This window comes from Astyanax mexicanus, chromosome 3 (assembly GCF_023375975.1).
Source record: "Astyanax mexicanus isolate ESR-SI-001 chromosome 3, AstMex3_surface, whole genome shotgun sequence".
NCBI classification, from domain to species: Eukaryota; Metazoa; Chordata; class Actinopteri; order Characiformes; family Acestrorhamphidae; genus Astyanax; species Astyanax mexicanus.
The window spans coordinates 36,080,542-36,102,844 of NC_064410.1; the positions used below are offsets into that span (position 1 = coordinate 36,080,542).

General features: G+C 41.6%; 1 protein-coding gene across 7 annotated transcripts in view; it reads right to left on the minus strand.

The window, feature by feature from the left end:
* LOC111190432 (asparagine synthetase [glutamine-hydrolyzing]-like) overlaps positions 1 to 22,303 on the minus strand; it is a 146,035-nt gene that overhangs the window by 99,761 nt on the left and 23,971 nt on the right. For 3 of the 7 annotated variants that reach the window (XM_049476435.1, XM_049476437.1, XM_049476436.1), the window contains exon 1: positions 1,352 to 1,462. The exons of 2 other annotated variants lie outside the window; for them this stretch is intronic. In XM_049476435.1, coding sequence (XP_049332392.1) covers positions 1,352 to 1,431 — 80 coding nt within the window. In that variant the 5' untranslated portion in view covers positions 1,432 to 1,462. Of the gene's footprint in view, positions 1 to 1,351; positions 1,463 to 22,303 lie in introns of those variants that run through there. 2 more of the 7 variants (XM_049476442.1, XM_049476434.1) reach the window with 2 other exon arrangements.

Below are 22,303 nucleotides of genomic sequence, written 5' to 3' on the forward strand. Positions count from 1 at the left end.
CGTGTGCTCTTGGATCGGTCCCTGCTTGAGCGCGGAGCTTTTCACTGCAACAAAGCTGCCAAAAGTCTCCAGCCAATCAGACGTGGGAACAGGATTTGACCAATTAAATTCGTAATGCCGCTTGCTATGCATTCTCATTGGTTGAAAAAACTGCAACAAAATCCCCCGCCATCCTGCCCCCTGTAACTTCTACTATAACCTTGATTTTTTTATAATTTTAAGCAAGGATATTATAATGTATTAATGTATTTAAGGTATTATATATATATATATATATATATATATATATATATATATATATATATATATATATACATACATATATATATTATGGTATTTTACAGCTCTAATTCCAGCTCTACTGAGACTGAGATCTGTTATCTAGCTCTGAGCTGATGATGTTATAGTAAAAACAATACAAAAACATTTTATTTATTTACTTAATTTGGAATTTATTAAGTAAACGTTGATTTTTAAATGCTTTTAAGCAAGGATGTTAATAATAGTTTGTATTATTATTATTATTATTATTATTATTATTATTATTATTAGGAGATCTTAGACTGCACGTATATGTCTTAAATATAAGCTACAAGACATTTTACATTAATAGCTGAAATATGTTGCCCATAAATGTGTTTAAACTGTTAATGTAGTATTTCGCAAAATACTTATACAGATTCAGCTTCTGCGCTGTTCAGAAGTTTAAATTGCACAACGTTTAACCGGTAGCAACGCAGTTTCCGCCTTCTTTTGACAGATTTGTTAAGGTGATTGGCTGCAGTAAAAAATGATGGACAGCTTGGTCTGTCTGAGGATTGGCTTCATAAAAATGATTCACAACGAAAGTGTAGTATCTGATTGGCTGCAGTCGAAAATGATTGACACATGCTCAGTTCAGACTTTATTAATATACATTATTATCTGACTTTTAAGTAAGTAATACAATACAATACAATACAATACAACACAAAACAAAAGTAGTGTTTAAGGGCGAGGAGGTAAATTTCTTTAGCTTTTTTACGTTGTTTTTTTTTTTTGGCTTGAAGTAAAGAAACACAAACTTACCGATCTTCTCATTAAACTCAGTATCAAGGAACTCAAGGAACAGTGTGCAACGTTACTTATCTGTCCACACAGGTCTGAGCACAGAGCGCACTGTTCAGGATGGAGATGAAGCGTTAGAGTTACATAAAGGTGCTAGCCAAATTTCGGGTTTATAGGCAGGTCTAAATAATATCGAGATCTGAACCTGAGAATCTGAGATCATCTCCACTATAAATCAGAATGAGGAACAGACTGTTCTAAAGGTCGTGAATAAACGAGTTTAAAGAGTTTCAGGTTCTCTTACCTTCTGACAGGAGCGGCTGAGAGTGTAACCCTACAGGAGGACTGCAGGGCACTGTGACAGCAGTGTGAAGACAGCAACATTAGCGGGACAAATCCGACGGCAACCGGAAGTGCGTGTTTCAAAATAAAAGACACAAGCGGTTAATACATTTTTAGTTAATATTAGATAAAATGCAATTTAAATATCCTTAGGCTAGACTATTATAATAATATTTGAAACGTATGTACGTATAAACCTTGACCTTGCTCATTGTTTTTTCGACGCCGATTTCTGCCTGTACCTCTTATTGTGGATTTACTGTGTTTGACCTGGACTGTTTAACGTTTCCAATTTTGGATTATCTTTGATGCTGGCTTCTTCCTGTATGAACTCTTCCCGTTCATGGTATGGTTTTTCCTATGTGGCTTCTGTTTACCGGTGCTATAATCTGTTTTGTACGACTACCCTTTTTCTAACTGGTGTTTTAATAAACAACCCATTTTACAGTATCTGCGAGTGTCTGTATTGTGTGAACACAGCCACACTATACGCGATACATGGTTATATCCCATTAAATGATTTTAATACAGGATGGGCATAGTTTTATCAGTCTGCTGTCTAACCTATACATTGTGTCAACATAAACCCATCGTGAAAATAATTAATCAGACCCTCCTCTGTCAGAAAACAAGGAGTTTACTATCAAAAACGCATAATTGTAGATGTACAGTCATATGAAAAGTTTGGGCACCCATATTAATTTTAATTTTGTAACAGCCATTTCAGTTTGATATATATAATAACTGATGTACACAGTAATATTTCAGGATTGAAATGAGGTTTATTGTACTAACAGAAAATGTGCAATATGCCTTAAACCAAAATTTGCCCGGAGCAAAAGTATGGCCACCCTTATCATTTTATTGATTTGAATACTCCTAACTACTTTTTACTGACTTACTGAAGCACAAAATTGATAGATTTGAACTTCATAGCCAGGTGTATCCAATCATGAGAACAACTGTGTTGAACAATCTTTGTTTTTAGATCATTTGAGAGTTGTTTTGATGAGCCCATGATGCCACTCTTCAGAGGAGATTCAAATAGGAGAACAACTTGCAATTGGCCACCTTAAATACCTTTTCTCATGATTGGATACAACTGGCTATGAAGTTTAAAGCTCAATGAGGTTACCAAACCAACTTTGTGCTTCAGTAAGTCAGTACAAGTACCAGTCACAGGGCATGAAGTGAGCGACATCAGTGTGGTGGAAGCTCGCCTTTTTAAAGACGGTACCCCAGCTGAGGCTGATGATGCGTTATTGGCTTCAGGTGGACTTAATGATCTGTGTTAATGGACTCTCAAAATATTTTTTTTTTTTTAAGTTTTACAGAGCTGTAAATAATACATGTTCATTAAAATCAGGATTCATGCCATCCTGTAACAAAGGAACGGGCAAGGACAGTGAGTGTCCGTGTGCGTGTGTTGAGAGGGATGGGGGTTCTTCTCTGAGAGTAAAATAAACTGATATTTTGATGAATGTGTTGTACCTGTTGTTAATAATAATTTGCTGTGTATTGTAAGAATAAAAGTATTTTTTATATACACAAATTCTTTGTTAGCTTGAGAAATACTACAACTGGTAGACCACCCCCCATAATGTGGGTATAACCCAAACAGGTTTGCTATAATGGTAAACTAATTACAAATCCAAAAACGTCTTACACACCCGTTAATACTAAATTGACACAGTGTAAAATGCACAGTTTTATATATCAACTGCTCAAGGACAAAGAAATGTATTAATAATTATTAATTAATAGTTATTATTAATTATTTTCTGGTTGACATTTGTATTTTGTTTGTAATTTATCTCCCAGTCAAGTCAAAGTAGTTTTATTGTCAATACTTCATATGTACAGGACATACAGAGAATTGAAATTACGTTACTCTCCTCCCCAATTTTACAGCAAGTACAGATAATAGATACAATAAAAGAAAGAATGGGAGACACTATGTGTACAATACCAGGGACACAAATAGACATACATAAGACAGAAACAAGGTGCAGTAGTGGTGGGGGAGAGATAGATATTTACATAGAAATAAAAAACAAATAGATATGTAATATAAAGAGTGGGAGACACTATATGTTCAATACAACAAGACACAATAAACATATGTAAGAAGGAAGACAATAGTGCAATATTGATGGTGACTGGGATGGAATGACAGTATAAATAGTATATAACAGTAGTGCAAATGTGGTATATAGCTTAAGGTTGGTAAAGTGAATGAGTGTGTAAAGTTCTTGGGGAATAAAAGTGTGTATTGACAGTGCAAGTATAGCAGTAGTGCAGGCATTGGGTGTTTAGTGCGAGTCTGTTGGAAAGGGTCCAGATCTTTGTGTATTGTAGTATACAGTTTCAGTACTGTAATGGTGGGGGGGTGGGGGCAGGATGCTGAGTGAGTGTGTGCTGGGGGCAGGATTGGGATGGGGGGTACAGCAGGAAGAGAGTTCAGCATCCTCACAGCCTGATGGATGGGGCTGTCTCGCCTTCTGCTGGTCCTCACCCCTAGACTCCTCAGTCTCCTCCCTGATGGCAGCAGGCTGAAGAAGCTGGTGGGAGGGATCTCCTGCCAGACGGAGTGCTTTCCGTGTGAGGCGGGATCTGTACAAATCCTGAAGGGAGGGGAGAGAGGTGCCAACGATCTTCTCAGCTGCTCTCACGATGCGCTGGAGGGTCCTGCGGCAGGAAGCTGTGCAGACCCCGTACCACACGGTAAAACAGCTATCTAGATTACAGAAAGATAAACTAATAAAATGTGAAGTAGTTTATACTTTGTATATAAAATAAATAAATAAAAACATCACAGGCTTATACATTTTAACAGATTATTTTCTAATTATAATTAGTTTAAACACCTATCAGTCTATTTAGAATTCAGAAAACGGCTGCTCGATCTGTGCCCCTGCTTATTTTGCAGTGCGCATGCGCGGCACAAATCGGGCAGGGGGAACAGATCGGGTAGTGACACCCTTCTTACAACCTTGGTGGGTTTATGGCGGCCTCTGGTGGCCGCTGCGGGAACTGGCTGAGCCCTAACAACTAAACTCTAAAAGCAAATCTATGGCGTCATTTTACTGCCAAAAGTCGAGAGCAAAGTTTTTGAATGCAAGAGTCTATTTCATGCAGCGGTCACGGAATTTATTTGCTCGCGTGTAAAATATAGGTGTGCTCTCAAGGATTTTATTTGCTCACGTCTAAAATATAGGTGTGCTCACACAGATTTACCATGCTCTCTCTCAGATTAACTCTCCTCTTGTACGAATCTGCGTGCGCGCTCTCGGATATATCACCCTCGTGTGCTATCTGGCTGTTTTTAATGTTTCGAGAGCGTGCGCTCGCGCTCAAATTCCTCCTGTGTGCTCGCGGATCGGTCCCTGCTCGAGCGCGGAGCTCTTCACTGCAACAAAGCTGCCAAAAGTCTCCAGCCAATCAGACGTGGGAACAGGATTTGATCAATTAAATTCCTAATGCCGCTTGCTCTGCATTCTCATTGGTTAAAAAAACTGCAACTAAATCCCCCGCCATCCTGCCCCCTGTAACTTCTACTGTAACCTTGATTTTTAAATAATTTTAAGCAAAGATATTATAATGTATTATTTCAGAGCAACATATTTTAGCTATTAATGTAAAATGCCTTGTAGTTTATATTTAAGACAAATATGTGCAGTCTAAAATCTCCTAAAAATAATAATAAAAATACTAACTATTATTATTATTATCCTTGCTTAAAATGATTTAAAAATCAAATAATGCATATATATATATGTTGTTATATATATTATGGTATTCTGAAATTCATTCCAGCTCTATTGAGACTGCCTATCTGTTACAGTCCCCCAGCTTTTCCCTTCCAAAACGTGCCACCAGAAGTGTGCTGCTGAGGAATGAGAGGACCAAAGCAAAGTTATCCATTCACTTCCATTCATTTTGGGGTGACTTTGAACCAATAATAAATGTATTTCCAAGCCGTTTTCGATTATGACACGGCCCGTGTTCTTTTCTACAAAGAACGGATTTTCTGCCATTTGATCCATAAGATTAATAATCTGTTCATAGCTTTAGAAAATAACATTTTTACACAACTATGCTAACGATGACGTAAAAAGACAGCGACCCAAAATACTGTGCTGTAATGTTTGGAGAAGTTGCTCCTATTAATTTAAAAGTAAGGAGCTGACTGAATTAGAGCAGGGTCAAAGTAACCTCTTATTATGGAAATATAATACTACTACTAATAGTTATAATACATTGTAGATAGTAAAATAGTAGTAAATAAAAGTAAGATAGACTATGAGAATTATAATGTATAGATATAACTATAATTTATATTACACATTTATTATTATTATTACACAGTTTCTAAATGCTTGTTATATAGACAAACTATGAATATTCTTTAGTAAATCCGTGGACTAATATTGGATATCAGTAATTCTAGTTTATATCTGCTGTTCATTCAATGAAAGGGACGGAATGGAGCTTTTGTCACTGTGGAGTGAATAGTTCTGTGCAGCTCCTATAAACAGTACGGTTGTTTGCAAGGCACGCGGAAGATTCACGTCATGCTGGTGCCTGCACAATCTCTCAGGCTGTGACCGAAATGGCTCCCTATTTACTAGTTAGGGCACTATTGAGTATGTCAGACATTTTTCTTTAAGTGTCCGAATCTTAAGGGGGGATTCGAACGTGGCTGTATACGAAATGGCATACTACTATACTGCGTACTGCACACTGCACTAATATGTACTTCATACTACACACTGCCCAGTACGTAGTATTCAGTACTGCAACACTTTTGATTGTAGTACCCTACACGGTCCCGTGACACACCAGTCAGTGCTCTGTAGTGCTCTGAATTCCTGTGAGTTGTAAACAGAAAGAACATGAAAAATGTCCTACCTTTTCATTATTAAAACGAATAAGATCTGCATACTATCCAGAACAGCAAATGCTGCTTTTATTTTAGAGTTTAATATAAGTGCAGCTAACCCAATTCTAACAACCATTTAGCAGCAGCCCCCACAACCCAAGTATGTTCCAGTTATACTTAAATATGTTTTCCTATTTATTTTAGTAGATTACAATTTTAATCTATGTAAGTACCAACAAGAAGAAAACATTTAAACAAACTCTCATTCATATTAACACAATCTCAACACAAGTGAAACAATTTTCTTAATTTGTATTCAAATAATTCCCTTATTTAAAAGAAAAATATGTATTAAAACTCAGGGAATTATTTATTGAATCAACAGAACGATATATTAATCAATGGTAATTATTTATTAAATTAACTGTCATGTCTGGTGCTGAAAGCACGTCTGTGTCTCCCACATCCAGCTCTATCTGCGATTCTCACAGTAACAACTACAATACCCAGAACGCACCACTCCATGACACAACACACACTCCCGATCACATGACACGTCACATGACGCCACCAGGAAGTCCCGAGTACTGATTACTCAGTGTATTTAAGGACCATGCTCATGCTCACACCTCGCCGAGTATCTGTTTGGTAAATCCTACAATACAAAGCGTTTCTCTTGCCCTTGCTATTTTCCGTGTATGATCCTGTTTTTGTTTTCTACCGACTTTGATTTTTGCCTGCTCCCTTGTGTTGGATTACCGTGTATGACCTGGACTGTTTATTGTACTCTGGATTTTTGCCTACCCTGTGATACTGCCTACCCGTGTATGAACTCTGGACTGTCCTCCGGTTATGGTATGGTTTCTCTACACTGTGCATTTTTGGTACTGACCCTGTTTCTGTTGACTACCCCTGTCTACTCTATAACTTTAATAAAAGTTATTTTATTGTATCTGCATCAGTCTCATTCCTGTCTGGCCCTGACAAGATACTCGGCCATAATGACAGAGACTGCGGATACAGAGTCTATTAAGTCTGGTTTGGCTAACCAGGGTCGGCTTTTAGGTCAGCACCAGCAAACGCTCGCTGGTGTGACCCAAGCTGTTGACGAGCTAGCACGCCACCAGGTTAACCAACAGCAGCAGCTAGCCGAGATTATGAGTCACCTCCGGGGTTTGTCCACCCAGAACCCTAGCCCAGTGGTTAGTCCTGTAGCCAGCCCTAACAAAACCACTACTCCCTTTTTCGCTGTGTGTAAACCCGAAGTCTATGACGGAAACACTGAGAAATGTAATGGGTTTCTGCTCCAGTGCTCCGTGTTTTTTAGCAACTCACCTCCTGCTTCTGATAAAGCTAAAATCGGGTTTATAATTTCTCGACTGTCTGGCAAGGCTTTGGACTGGGCTACAGCTATTTGGGAGAACATTTCTGAATCCAGCTACGACACTTTTTTGTCTATTTTTCGCAGCGTTTTTGATCATACACGCTATGGGCAATCTAGTGGAGAGCTTCTGATTACCTTGAAGCAAGGTAAACTATCTGTGGCAGCCTTTGCTCTGGAGTTCCGTACGTTAGCTGCTAGCAGCGGTTGGAACGACCCTGCTCTCATCTCCATGTTTCGACACGGACTTAACCCTGAGATTCAAAGAGAACTTGCATGCAAGGACGACTCACTTACCCTGGATCAGCTGATCGCTCTGTCTATCCGTCTGGATCAGCTCCTTTCCCGTAAGCCCAAAGCTGTTAGCCACACTCCTGCGGTTCGCCCTGCACTACTCCAGTCCGGGAATCCAGTTCCGGAATTTGCGCCTGCACCCATCTCTGAACCCATGGATATCACACGATCCAGATTACCCGTCGCTGAGAGGCAGCGTCGCATGCGCCTTCACCTGTGCCTCTATTGTGGTGGTTCAGGTCATCTGAGGGCTAACTGTGAACTCCGGCCCAATTCTACTCAAGCGTCTGCTCTGGGACAGCGCGTGGAGAGTACTCCACGCGCTAACGTGGTATGTACCCCTGTTTCTGAACTTAAAGAAAAATGTTTCATGTTGCCTGTTATTATTACCACTCCAACGGATGTGTTTTGTGTCTCAGCGCTTGTAGATTCTGGGTCGGAGGGGAACTTTATCAGCCTGGACCTGGTGGAGGAGCACGCCATACCCACAAAAGTTCTCCCCAAGTCGATCTCCATCAATGCCATCGATGGAAAGACTGTACGCTCCAAACCTGTGACCCTGCAGACTCTTCCTCTCACCCTTCAAGCCAGCGCTCTACATGTGGAACAGCTCTCTCTCTATGTGCTCCCATGCACAGAACATCCCCTGGTTTTGGGAGCGCCATGGCTAAAGACACACGACCCCGTCATTTCATGGAGCCTGGGAAACATCACTGCCTGGTCTCCTTTCTGCCGTGAGAACTGTTTATCTTTAAATTCACTCTCTTTACAATCTACCTCTGTTGAAAGCCCTAATTCTGTAGATACCCCTGCTATTCCCTCCGAGTACTATGACTTTTCTGATGTGTTTAGTAAAGCTAAAGCTACCGAGTTACCTCCGCATCGCCCCTATGATTGCTCTATTGATTTACTAGAGGGTTCTGTACTGCCCAAAGCTCGCGTGTACCCATTGTCTCGTGATGAGGAGAAGGCTATGGAAGAGTATGTTAGTGAAGCTCTTGCGCAGGGTTTCATTCGCCCATCCAAATCCCCTGTTGGCTCCGGTTTCTTCTTCGTGAAGAAGAAGGATGGGGGTTTGAGACCCTGCATAGATTACAGAGGCTTAAACGACATTACTAAAAAGTTTGCTTACCCGCTCCCGTTAATCCCAGCAGCTCTTGAACAGTTACGTAATGCCGTGTACTTCACCAAGCTCGATCTCCGTAGCGCTTATAATCTCATTCGCATCAGGGAAGGTGACGAATGGAAAACAGCGTTTTCCACCACCAACGGCCACTATGAATACCTGGTCATGAGCTACGGTCTCGCTAACGCCCCAGCTATATTCCAGTCGTTTATGAATGACATATTTCGCGACCTCATTAATCATTCTGTTGTCCTTTTTATAGACGATATCCTTATCTATTCACCAGATCTCCCCACACACATTCAGCATGTCCGTCAAGTTCTCCAACGCCTGAGAGAACATAGTCTGTTTGCCAAAGCCGAGAAATGTGAGTTCCATACTCAAAGGGTCACATTTCTCGGCTACGTTATCAGTTCCTCCGGTGTCCTTATGGACGATGACAAAGTAACTGCCGTTACTAGTTGGCCTGTGCCCCAGACCATTAAAGAACTCCAGCGATTCCTTGGCTTCGCTAATTTTTATAGGCGGTTCATCCGTAACTTTAGCTCCATTGCTGCGCCCCTTACTGCCCTCACTAAGGGGGCTGCTAAAATCCTGAAATGGTCAACCGAAGCGGATCGCGCTTTCTGTGAGCTGAAAGCTGCGTTCATTTCAGCCCCTGTACTTAGGCACCCTAAGCCCGAGTTTCCCTTCGTAGTGGAAGTGGACGCTTCCGAATCGGGTGTTGGTGCGGTTCTCTCTCAGCGTAGTGGGTCGCCACCTAAATTGTTTCCTGTAGCCTTCTTCTCACGCAAGCTTTCCCCTGCGGAGCGTAACTATGGGATAGGGGATAGAGAACTTCTTGCTGTGAAATTAGCTCTAGAAGAATGGCGTCACTGGCTGGAGGGGTCCGTTCATCCGTTTACTGTGTATACTGATCACAAGAATTTGGAATACCTCCGCACGGCTAAACGACTTAATCCGAGACAAGCACGTTGGTCCCTTTTTTTCTCTCGATTTAACTTCTCAATCTCGTTCCGTCCGGGAAACCGTAATACTAAAGCTGATGCGCTGTCCAGGGTTTACAGCACTGTGGACAGCGCATCCCAGCCCCAGGAGGCTGAACGCATTCTTCCTCCCTCTGTTCAGATCGCAGCCATTCAATGGGAGTTAGACGATCAGATTCGCCAAAGTAACGCTAATCAGCCCGATTCTGAGGACTGTCCTCAGGGTAAAACGTTCGTACCCGTCCAGTTTCGAGACAGGCTCATCACCTGGGCTCATTCCGCTTTAACCTCTGGTCATCCTGGTGTCACACGCACGTTACAATTACTCTCTGCCCGTTACTGGTGGAATTCTATGCGTGCTGATGTTCACTCATTCGTTACCTCCTGCTCTGTTTGTGCGCAATGTAAAACGCCTAAAACCCTTCCAGCCGGTAAGCTACTACCTCTCCCTGTACCTGAGAGACCTTGGTCGCATATTGCCGTTGATTTTGTCACTGATCTGCCTGTATCTGAGGGTTATACTACAGTTCTCACTGTTGTTGATCGTTTCTCTAGAGGGGTTAAATTTATTCCATTCCCAGCTCTGCCTACTGCCTTCCAAACTGCTCAAGCTATTTATATGCATGTATTTAGACACTTTGGTATCCCCGAAGATATTTTGTCTGACCGTGGTCCTCAATTTACCTCTCGTGTGTGGAAGGCATTTTTTGAACATCTCGGTGTGCATGTCAGTCTCACTTCTGGTTTCCACCCTACATGTAATGGTCAATGTGAGAGGGTTAATCAGGAACTCGGGAAATTCCTCCGCACATACTGCTTCAAACATCCCACTGATTGGTCACAATACCTCGTTTGGGCTGAAATTGCACAAAACTCCTTAGTTAATACTACCTCTGGCCTCACCCCCTTTCAGTGTGTTCTGGGTTTTCAGCCTCCCCTAGCTCCCTGGACAGCGGTGTCCACTGATGTGCCGGCTGTGGATGAATGGATGAAGCGCAGTGAGCAGGTGTGGGAGGACACGCATCGTAAAGTCTCTGAGGTACTGCGTGTGTACAAGGAGCGTGCTGACAAGCACCGTGGTGACAGCCCAGACTACCAACCAGGAGATCGGGTGTGGCTTTCTACCCGGGACTTTAGGTTTGAGGGTAGTTGTAGAAAACTCCTGCCTAAGTTTATTGGTCCTCTTAAGATTTTGTCACGTATTAATGAAGTTACTTACAAGGTGGAGTTACCCCCTCAGTATCGTATTAATAATTCCTTTCATGTATCTCTCCTCAAGCCTATGGTCCCGGGTCCGCTCGCTGACGCTGCACCGGCTGATGTTCCGCCCGCGGCTGTGGAGGGGGAGGGGTCGTCCACGTATGCTGTCCGGGAGGTGCTGGATTCACGCAGACGTGGGGGTGTGCTCCAATACCTTATCGATTGGGAGGGGTATGGTCCGGAGGAGCGTTGTTGGGTGGCTGCCAAAGACGTGCTGGACCCTGCCTTGCTCGTGGAGTTTCATGCTCGTTTTCCTGGTAAGCCTGCTCCTAGGCCCCGTGGACGTCCCAAGCGTCCTCCGACCTCCTCTGCTCCAACTCGTCGGGTTTCTCGCTCTGGTGAGCCCCGTCTGTCTGGCACCTCCGCTCCGACACCTGCACCTCCCGCCGGTACTCCCTGTCCGCCGGGTGGTCGTCGCCGGGGTCGGCCCCGTTCTGCCTCCGCTCCGGTTCCTCAGGGGGAGGGTACTGTCATGTCTGGTGCTGAAAGCACGTCTGTGTCTCCCACATCCAGCTCTATCTGCGATTCTCACAGTAACAACTACAATACCCAGAACGCACCACTCCATGACACAACACACACTCCCGATCACATGACACGTCACATGACGCCACCAGGAAGTCCCGAGTACTGATTACTCAGTGTATTTAAGGACCATGCTCACGCTCACACCTCGCCGAGTATCTGTTTGGTAAATCCTACAATACAAAGCGTTTCTCTTGCCCTTGCTATTTTCCGTGTATGATCCTGTTTTTGTTTTCTACCGACTTTGATTTTTGCCTGCTCCCTTGTGTTGGATTACCGTGTATGACCTGGACTGTTTATTGTACTCTGGATTTTTGCCTACCCTGTGATACTGCCTACCCGTGTATGAACTCTGGACTGTCCTCCGGTTATGGTATGGTTTCTCTACACTGTGCATTTTTGGTACTGACCCTGTTTCTGTTGACTACCCCTGTCTACTCTATAACTTTAATAAAAGTTATTTTATTGTATCTGCATCAGTCTCATTCCTGTCTGGCCCTGACATTAACAGAACGATTTATTGGAATTATTTATTAAATGAAGAGAACAATTTATTAAAACTGAGGGAATTATTTATTAAAATAACAGAACAATCTATTGGAATTATTTATTAAATAAAGAGAAAGATCTTTTAAATTAAAGAATTATTAATTAAAGTAACAGAACAATTAATTAAAACTGAGGCAATTATTAAAATAACAGAATAATTTATTAAAACTGAGGGAATTATTTACTACATCAAGGAGAGTAATGGCTCACCGCTGCCGAGACTGTGTATAGCGGAGGGTCCCGGCAGCGGAGGGGGCTCGACAGTGGTGAGTCAATACTTTCCAAAATAATTCCCTTAATTAAAAAATATAGACCGTTTCAATGAGGAAAACAATAACAAAACTACTGCGCATGTCTGTTCCTTCGATGCTTAGGGTGGCGCTATTTTCAAGTATACAGCTGTCGAAATGACGAGCGCATATTTCGCTCCCGAACACAGAGCAAACACTCTATAGTCAGAAATGAATAATTAATTATCAAACCTCTTCTCCTGATCCTTTTGTTAAGGATTTAAGAGGGAAGTTTTCTTCCTCTGATTTAAAACACTTGCCAGAGGTGATCTTCCAAGATGTGTATCACTACCTCGTTGAAACAGAGTGTGTTACACCAGAGAGGCAGTGAAAGCGTACCGCAGTTTGGACGCATATAATGAATTACTTTCTCAGTGGAAAAGTTGTGAATGTGTTCCTATAGTAGAGAAGGCATCACTAAAGTGTATCGTGAGGTTGTAGCGAGTCAGACGCTATCCAACACGTACTCTGCATGATTTATAGATAAGAAGGAGGGAGAAGTTGTGAGCGGACACTATAACTGCACGGCAGGTCAGCAGTGTGAAAAACAAAAGCAGGTGTGTTTACTATGGAGGACCATATTTATAATTATTATTTATAAATAAATAAATGTTGAAATAAATAAATGTTGAAATAAAATAAACAAATCAATAAATAAATGTTGACATAAATAAATGCACATATAAATGAATAAATAAATATATAAACAAGAAATGTATTTATTCATTTATTTACCTATACAATTATTTGTGCATTTATTTATTTATATTTTTATACATTTATATGTGCATTTATTTATATATTTATTCATTTCAACATTAGTTTATTTATTTGTTTATTTATTTATACATTTATATGTGTATTTATTCATACTTATGTCATTTTTGGTCCTCCATAGTTTACTTGTTTAAAGAACAATTTGACCTGATTTTCAATGTTTGTGACTCTCAGATAAGGTGAAGTTTGAATTCATGTTAAATTAAGTTATGTCCACTGTTTTAAACGCTGTTTATTGCTAAACGGAAGTGTTCTAGGAACAGCTACGTCACTTCCTACACTCATGAATATTCCTCTGAAACGGTCTATATTTATTTCCATCATTTAAAAATCTCTCGCACTCGCCACCATCTTGTTTTTTCTGAAGCGAGCTGGAGAAGCCAGTCGCAATGCATGTTGGGATGCAGTACACCGCAAAGATAGCTCTCCATGCACACTGCGAAATTGGAGCGGAGTAGTACACCATCCGGTTACCTGTAGTGCACTACAGATCCTCAGTTTGGTCACATACTGCGCGTACTGCATACTAGCTTTAGGCAGATTTAGTACACGAGTAGTATGTCGTATGCCATTCCGAATACAGCCCGTGATTTTGAGGGCACTAAAAACTCCCATAATGCATCATGATTTACAGTAAACTTCGCTGCTTACTGAGCGAGCTGAATGTGTCCCAAAATGCTTTGCGGGTCTCGCTACTAAGCAACAGACAGACACAGAAACGGAGCGGACAGCGAGCCACCAGGGTTGCCAGATTGTTAGAGTGGGATTCAGATAAAACCAATTCACAGGGTAAAACGTGTATCAAATCCACAAAATTACTGAGAAAACCACCCAAACAGCTGATGTTCGTCATATTAACAATATTACAGGGGTTATTCCAACATGATCTTAAATAAAATACATTAAATATCTTAAATATCACTGATTACAAAAAAAAGATATTTAAATGAGCTTATCTGCATATTTGTACTATATGTTTTGTGCCTTGTATCATTGGACACAAGAAACAAAAATGTAAAAACTACATTAAAACAACCTTGCAAGCAATGAAAGAAAGAAATAACTTACTCACATATAATAATAAACATAAACACAGCTTCAAATTTCCATCAGCAGGACTAAAAGCTCTGTCTCTGCAGGGTTAGATATCTAACTATAACACCGCAGAGTTAAATTTCCAAACTCTTTACACTTGGTAGTTTTGTTCACCTGTCAAATCACAGCGTTTCCTCCAAACAATTTCAGACGCAACTCGACATTTGGCATGAAACCACCCAATCTGGCAACAGAGCGAGCCGGTGTACGCTGCTATTTTTAAGGTTTCCTTCATGTAGTTCAGTAATGTGAGGATCATTTTTAAACAGCGTAAATATAACAAGCAGATAAATTACTTCATAATCAGCATTTAAGTTTAAGTTAGCTTCACTAACTTAAACTCAGAGCTCAGTTCAGTGTGTTTATGGAGTTTTAAACAAGGCTCATCCTCTCACCTGTGTGTGTTTATGCGACCGTGTCCGAATTCACTCGCGTTTTTACTTATTAGTATCTCCCTACATAGCGCAACACTAATGAGGAAGTAGGGAACCATTTCGGTCACAGCCATAAACTGCCAATGGTCGGATCGCGTATAATTTTAGGGAAAACCACGTGACTGATGCAGTTCCTCGCACAGTTGCTTGCAATGACTTTCTCAGTCCAGCAGATGTCGCCATTAAGTGATACAGCACCACAGTTTCAACACAGTGTCGATACAGTTTGGGAAATGTGCCACACACAATGAGGCTTCATCTGCCCATCACTAATTTAAGGTGTAAAAGAGATCTGTATAATCTGTCATCATTAGCTAAGGTGCCTTCACTACTTTTTACACTCTAATAAACGCACGTTAGCCGCGTTAATCCACTTTCCGTGTAAATTAACTTTAACTTTGTTATGTTTTGCCCTCTGGCGCTGTAATATTTAGTCAAAATGAAGCCACGGACACCAGCTCGTGTCTGCGGTGTTTTCTTTATTTTAACCAACTCCACGGCTCACAAGTCTCACGTGAGTTCTGACATCACGGACCAACAGTGGCTCAGAATGGCCAGGATGTTACATTTCTCTTCTTAAGAAAAAAAGGATTGCTTATTTCACAAAAGAACAATCATATGCAAACACACTAAAAAAAACCTTTTCCACAAACTCCTTGCCTGTGTCCATTCTCATACCTCTGGTAAATAATACTTGTTTTACAGAACTGTCTCTAGCACTAATCAGGCAAGTGTAATTTCTGTACATGTAACTTGAACAGGTTAGTAACTTAACTTCTCTTAAAGGTATCATATATAAACAAACATGTAATTTTTAACTAAAACACTTATGTGACGGGCATTTTCACAACAGGCATGTCACAATATTTGAACAGTATGTACATTTGTTTTTTTTTGTTTTTAGGGCAGCTGACACTGTTGGCAAACGTCTCTCCTCACACTTACAGCCCTCTGATGCACAACTTGTGGCTGTAGCTGTTTTGCAGACATTGGGAGTATTGAGCCGAGTCTACGACTCATCAGGAGCTGGGCAGTGGACTTCAGGTTGTCCACTGAGGTGTTCCTGTGTTCTAGTAGACCCAGATAGTCATCTTTGTTCTCAGCTTTGGCCTTGTCCAGGATATGTTTGGCCGTCTGGACTGTTCCTTCAGCGAGGCCATTGCTCTGTGGGTAATGTGGGCTTGTGGTGACATGCTTGAAATCCCATGTCTCTGAGAACAAACGGAACTCATGGAACTATAGCATGGTCCATTATCGCTAACAACAATCTCCGGAATACCATGGCACGCGAACACCGCTTTAAGCCTTGTGATGATTGCCGACGACATGCAGCTGGTGAGTTTCTCCATCTCAAAATACCTGCTGTAGTAGTCCACAACGACAACAAAGTCTTGTGATTTCCATGTAAACAGGTCAGTCCCTACAACCTGCCATGGTCTCTCAGGTATGGCATATGAGAGGAGTGGCTCTTTGATATTGGAGCTGCATCTTTCCTGGCATGTCACACTGTGCCACAGATGCTTCTATCTGTTTTCCCATGCCGGGCCAAAAGAGAATGTGGATGTTATACCTTTGTAGCTGCAATATCATCCTTTGGGGCCGTGGAGGCGTTGTGGCTAGGGGTTTGCGGAGTATTGCTTCTAGGGGTTTGTGGTCTGACTCTACAATCACCCTGCGGCCGTACATGTACTCGCGAAAACGCTTGCACCCAAACAACACTGCATATAGCTCTTTCTCTATTTGAGCATAATTTTCTTCTGTGCTGTTGAGCGATTTGGAGGCATAGGCCACAGGTCTCACATCCTGGAGCATGACAGCGCCAAGGCCACATTTTGAGGCATCTCCCTGGAGCCTCAATTCTTTCTGAGGGTCAAAGTATGTAAGCACAGGGTGGCGTGTTATCAGATCCTTTTTATGCTTGAACGCTGCATCGTGGTGTGGGTCCCATGCAAACTCACTGTCTTGTTTTAAGAGCTGTCGCAGCGGTGAGTTTACCTGTGACAGGTGTGGTGCAAATCTGGCCAGGTAGTTGATCATCCCAAGGATGGTCTCCAGCTCAGCTCTGTTCTTCGGTGGCTGCATTTCTTGGATGGCTTTTATTTTCATAGGGTCTGGTTTGATGCCCTCATGTGATAGTGTGTGACCAAAATAGCTGACTTCGGGTACACATACCTGGCATTTGTCTGGGTTAAGCTTGTGCGTTGTAACATGGCTCTGAGATTGTCGTTGTGCTCTTGTTTGGTTTTTCCAAATACAAGAATGTAGTCAACAATGGCCGTTACTCCACTTAGGCCTTCATATGTCTCGTCGACACGCCTTTGGAACTCGTCTTGGGCTGAGTTGAGCCCTAAGGGTAACCTGAGGAATCTGTACCTGCCGAATGGTCTGTTGAATGTTGTCAGCAGGGATGACTCCGTGCTCAGCTTTATAGCCCAATAGCCAGATCTGGCATCCAAAACACTAAAGTACTTGGCTCCAGCATGTTAGACTTTTCTATCTTGTCAAGCTCTTGCTTAAGCCTGTCTCACAGTGCGATCGGGACTTGGCATGGTGGGTATGCTACGGTCGTGGCTTTGGGGTCAATGTGAAGACAACACTCACCCGGGAACTCTCCGATGCCCTGGAAGATGTCTGCATACTCCTCCAGTAAGTTTTGAGCCTCATCCTCTCTGGACACTGCTAGCATCAGTTTAATCAGATTTAGGTCCAGGCTGGCCCTCATGCCTAGTATGGGTGGTGCTTTAGTGTCAACAATGTAAAATTCCAATGTCACTGAGTGGTCTCTGTACTTGCACCTCAGCTGGCAGGTGCCCCTGACTTTGAGCTGTTCCCCTCCATAGGCTGTGAGCCTCTGGGAGGTTGGCTGTAGAGCGATGCCTTTGAATAGCCTTTTGAACACATACTCAGGGATAGCATTGGTTTGTGCACCAGTATCTATTTTAAATTTAATTTTATGTGTAGATACTTCAATCTCTGCATAAGCTTGTTCGGTGCCATTGCCAGCATTCTCGCTTGTCAGCCCATCTATGTAGAGCTCTGCTTGTTCCTAATCACTTGCGTGTACCACAGCATGAATGGCTCTCCTGTGGTGCTGCGTTGCAGTCTTTGACTTGCACATTTTAGCAAAGTGGTTTACTTTCTTGCAATTTAGTCATTGCTTACCTTTGGCTGGACATAAATCTTTGGCACCGTGCTGGCCTCCACATCTGCCGCATTCCGTGGTGGCTGCAACGGTCTTCCTTGATTTTGCCCTCCTGTTGTTGACTGGCCATCTGTTTTATGGCGTGCACTGCCTCACCACTGAGGTCCTTGTTTCCAACCATTTCTTTTAGCTGCGTTTGTGCTAGTTCATAGGACCTTGCTATGTCTATAACTTTCTCCAGTGTGAGATCCGCGTTGTAGCTGAGTAACTTCTCACGCACATGCAGGGAGTTAGTGGCGATGACTATGCGATCCCTGACCATTTCGTTACTATTTGGGTAGCCGCAGTCCTTCACCAGTAGCTTCAGTTCAGTTACAAAGTGTTCAAAAGTCTCTTTTGTCCCTTGCAGTTTGTTGTGGAAGCGATATCTGGCGTGTATCGGGTTAGATTTGGGAGTGAGATCCCTCGTGTACATGTCGTGGTCCGTCTCTAGCTTCTTAGCTTTGTCCACAGATAATGTCCATGTGTTATATATATCCCTTCCTTTCTCTCCGACCCACAACAGAAGATAGCTGCACTTATCTTGCTCGCCTTTCTCCCGCAGCGGTGGCGAGAGCATCAGCTCCGCGTGCTGCTTGAAACGGCGCCAAGTCTCCGGTAGGTTCCGTGAATCCCAGTCCATTCTGGGCGTTGGGACGCCAAACGTCTCCATGTGTAGGCGAGTATGTGAGTTTTTGCCTTTACTCTGACACCATGTTATGTTTAGCCCTCTGGCGCTGTATTATTTAGTCAAAATGAAGCCACGGACACCAGCTCGCATCTGCTGTGTTTTCTTTATTTTAACCAACTCCAGGGCTCACAAGTCTCACGTGATTTCTGACATCACACACCAACAGTGGCTCAGAATGGCCAGGATGTTACCAGGCCCTCAGCTTTTCCCTTCCAAAACGTGCCACTGGAAGTGTGCTGCTGAGGGATGAGAGGACCATTTGAGCAAAGCTATCCATTCACTTCCATTCATTTCGGGGTGTCCCAAATAACCAATAATAAATGTATTTCCAAGCCGTTTTCGATTATGACACGGCCTGTGTTCTTTTCTACAAAGAACGGATTTTCTGCCATTTGATCCATAAGATTAATAATCTGTTTATAGCTTTAGAAAATAACATTTTTATACAACTATGCTAACGATGATGTAAAAAGACAGCGACCCAAAATACCGTGCTGTAATGTTTGGAGAAGTTGCTCCTCTTAATTTAAAAGTACAGAGCTGACTGAATTAGAACAGGGTCAAAGTAACCTCTTATTATGCAAATATAATACTACTACTATCAGTTATAATACATTGTAGATAGTAAGAAAGTAGTAAATAGAAGTAAGATAGACTATGAGAATTATAATGTATAGATATAACTATAATTTATATTACACATTTATTATTCTTATTACTGAGTTTCTAAATGCTTGTTATATAGACACACTATGAATATTCTTCAGTAAATCCGTGGACTAATATTGGATATCAGTAATTCTAGTTTTTATCTGCTGTTTATTCAATAAAAGCCCCAATCTGAGACGGAATGGAGCTTTTCTCACTGTGGAGTGAATAGTCTTGTGCAGCTCCTATAAACAGTACGGTTGTTTGCACGGCACGCGGAAGATTCGCGTCATGCTGGCGACTGCGCAATCTCTCACTTTCCCGGTTAACACCCCACGAGAAGCCGATCAGGAAGTGATTGGCCTCACCTGGCTCCATTGAAATCAGTGGGATGGCTTGGTCCAGTTAATATATACTGTCAATGGATGTTACAAACTTCAGCACGAGTGATGGGTTAGAATATAAACACACAGTAAAGAAGCACTTTCTGTTTTTTTCCTAACCCCACTGTTTCTGTTAGAAAACCCTGAGGGCAGAATTATCCTCAGTCTCTGTGTTTTTAGTTTTTTATCAGATAGAGTCTGTTGTGCTGGATATTTTACTAGATACAGAAGATTATATAATCTGTGTAGCTGTATTTAAACAGAGATAAACATTGCAGTTACTGAACTGGATGTATGCTTGTTAAGTCTTGTCTACTGAAAGCCAATATTAATCTGTACTGCAGTAGAAGTGGATCATTTCAGAAACTTTCCTCCCACCTCCATTACAGGTCACTTGCTTTAAAATATTTAAATGTTAGCATAATTTAAATGCAACAAAACTTGAAGGTTATTATTTTAATAAACATTAGCTATAAATAATCTAAAAATAACAACAAATATAAAGTAGAAAAACAGTAAAACATATGTAATACATACTTTTCATATGTCTAAAACTAATAATATCTGATAGACTAAAATGTAACTAAAACTATTATACATTTTAGTTAAAAGACCAAGACTAAACCGTATCAAAATCACCTGTTAAATGAACACTGTGATATACTCTTGTATTTTGCTTTATGTAGTTGCCTGCATTCAGGGAGGGAAATAATCATTTGATTAAATATAATTGTATTAATTGCTATTGCAATTTAAACTAAACTAACTTTGTTTGTTTATATATTTGTCCCCTTGTACTTCCAGACCTGTGTAGATGTGTAATGACTTTTTAAAATTAATTTAAAAGCTGAGAGCAAAACTTAACAGTACCTTTTCCCCACCTGGCAAGTTGTGAATATCCTAGTCTCTGTCCACAAGGCTCTAAGCCTGCTAGTGATTTTGGCCATAACTCCCTTATTCTGTCACTTATGAATAAAAAGAAATCTTTAAGTGTAGCAGAAAGTGATTTGATTTATATCGTGATATATATCGATATCGGCTGATATGGAAAACTATATCTTAATAAAAAAAATCCATATCGCCCAGCCCTAGGTAGCAGTGCTAATACCTGGTCACCAGGCTGAAACTCACAGGTGTTCTGCTTTCCTATTAAATAAGGTCTGCATCTCCCTAATAGCTAAAAGCAACCAGGGTAAACCCTCCTCCCAATCAGCCCCATGCTCAACACAATATGACCTTAAAAAAGACTTCAGGGTCTGGTGGAAACGCTCAAGGCCACCCTGACTTTGAGGGTGATAAGCACTGGATATGTTATGTTAGCTTTTAACTGACGCAAAGCCCTTGCAAACAGTTTCGACATAAAAAGCCTTGAGGGTGATAAGCACCGGATATGTTATGTTTAGCTTTTAACTGGCGTAAAGCCCATGCAAACAGTTTCGACATAAAAGTGCCTTGGTCACTTTGAATGACTTTTGAATGACTTTGAATACCAAAAACAGACATAAAATTGGTGAGAGCCTTAAGCACAGATTTAGCAGTGATTGACCTAAGAGGGTAAGCTGCAGGATATCGTGTAGACTGACACATTACTGTTAACAAGTACAAATGCCCAGCTTTGGATCGGGGCAACGGTCCCACGCAATCAATGAGTAAATGTTCTAATGGACTAGAAACTGCTTGAATAGGACATAGATGGGTTACAGGAATTTTCTGATTAGGTTTACCGGTTACTTGGCATACATGACAAGATCTTACAAAAGCCGACACATCCCGCTTTAACCTTGGCCAAAAGAACTTGCGCATAACTCTATCATAAGTTTTCCTTACAGTAATGTGTCCAGCCACCCCATTATGAGCTAGCTCCAAGACTGCTTTTCTGAATTTACAGGGAACTACCACCTGCAACACAGAATTGGTAAATGTATCACAACGAAACACCCCTTGTCTACTCAATAGACCATCTTGCATGAAGTAGCCTGATACTGAATCACCAATTTTGTCCTTAGCTACTGCTAAAGCAAACAAAGGTTGAAGAGTGGAGTCTGCTGTCTGCTCCCTGATCAGTTCTTCTCGAGACACTTTAAACAAATCAGACAAAGAATGGTCAATCTCATCATTGCTCACCGCTTCCATAGGAGGAACTACATTTGACTTAGCCAACACCCCAGAACTTTCACTGCTCTCAGAAATGCCAGTTTCACTGGACTGCATGTCCCCTACAAATGGCTGTGATGGATTAGAGTCTACATTTTCTGGTGCAACAAGGAATGTGTCCTCTAAAGATACAGAGTCCACATTGAGGTTTCCATGCTTAGCCATAGCAGGAGTCACAGCACACACAGAAAAAACATGAGGATGTTTTTGAAAACATTTGTCAGGTTTCTGTAAACGCTTGGGCACAGATACTACAAT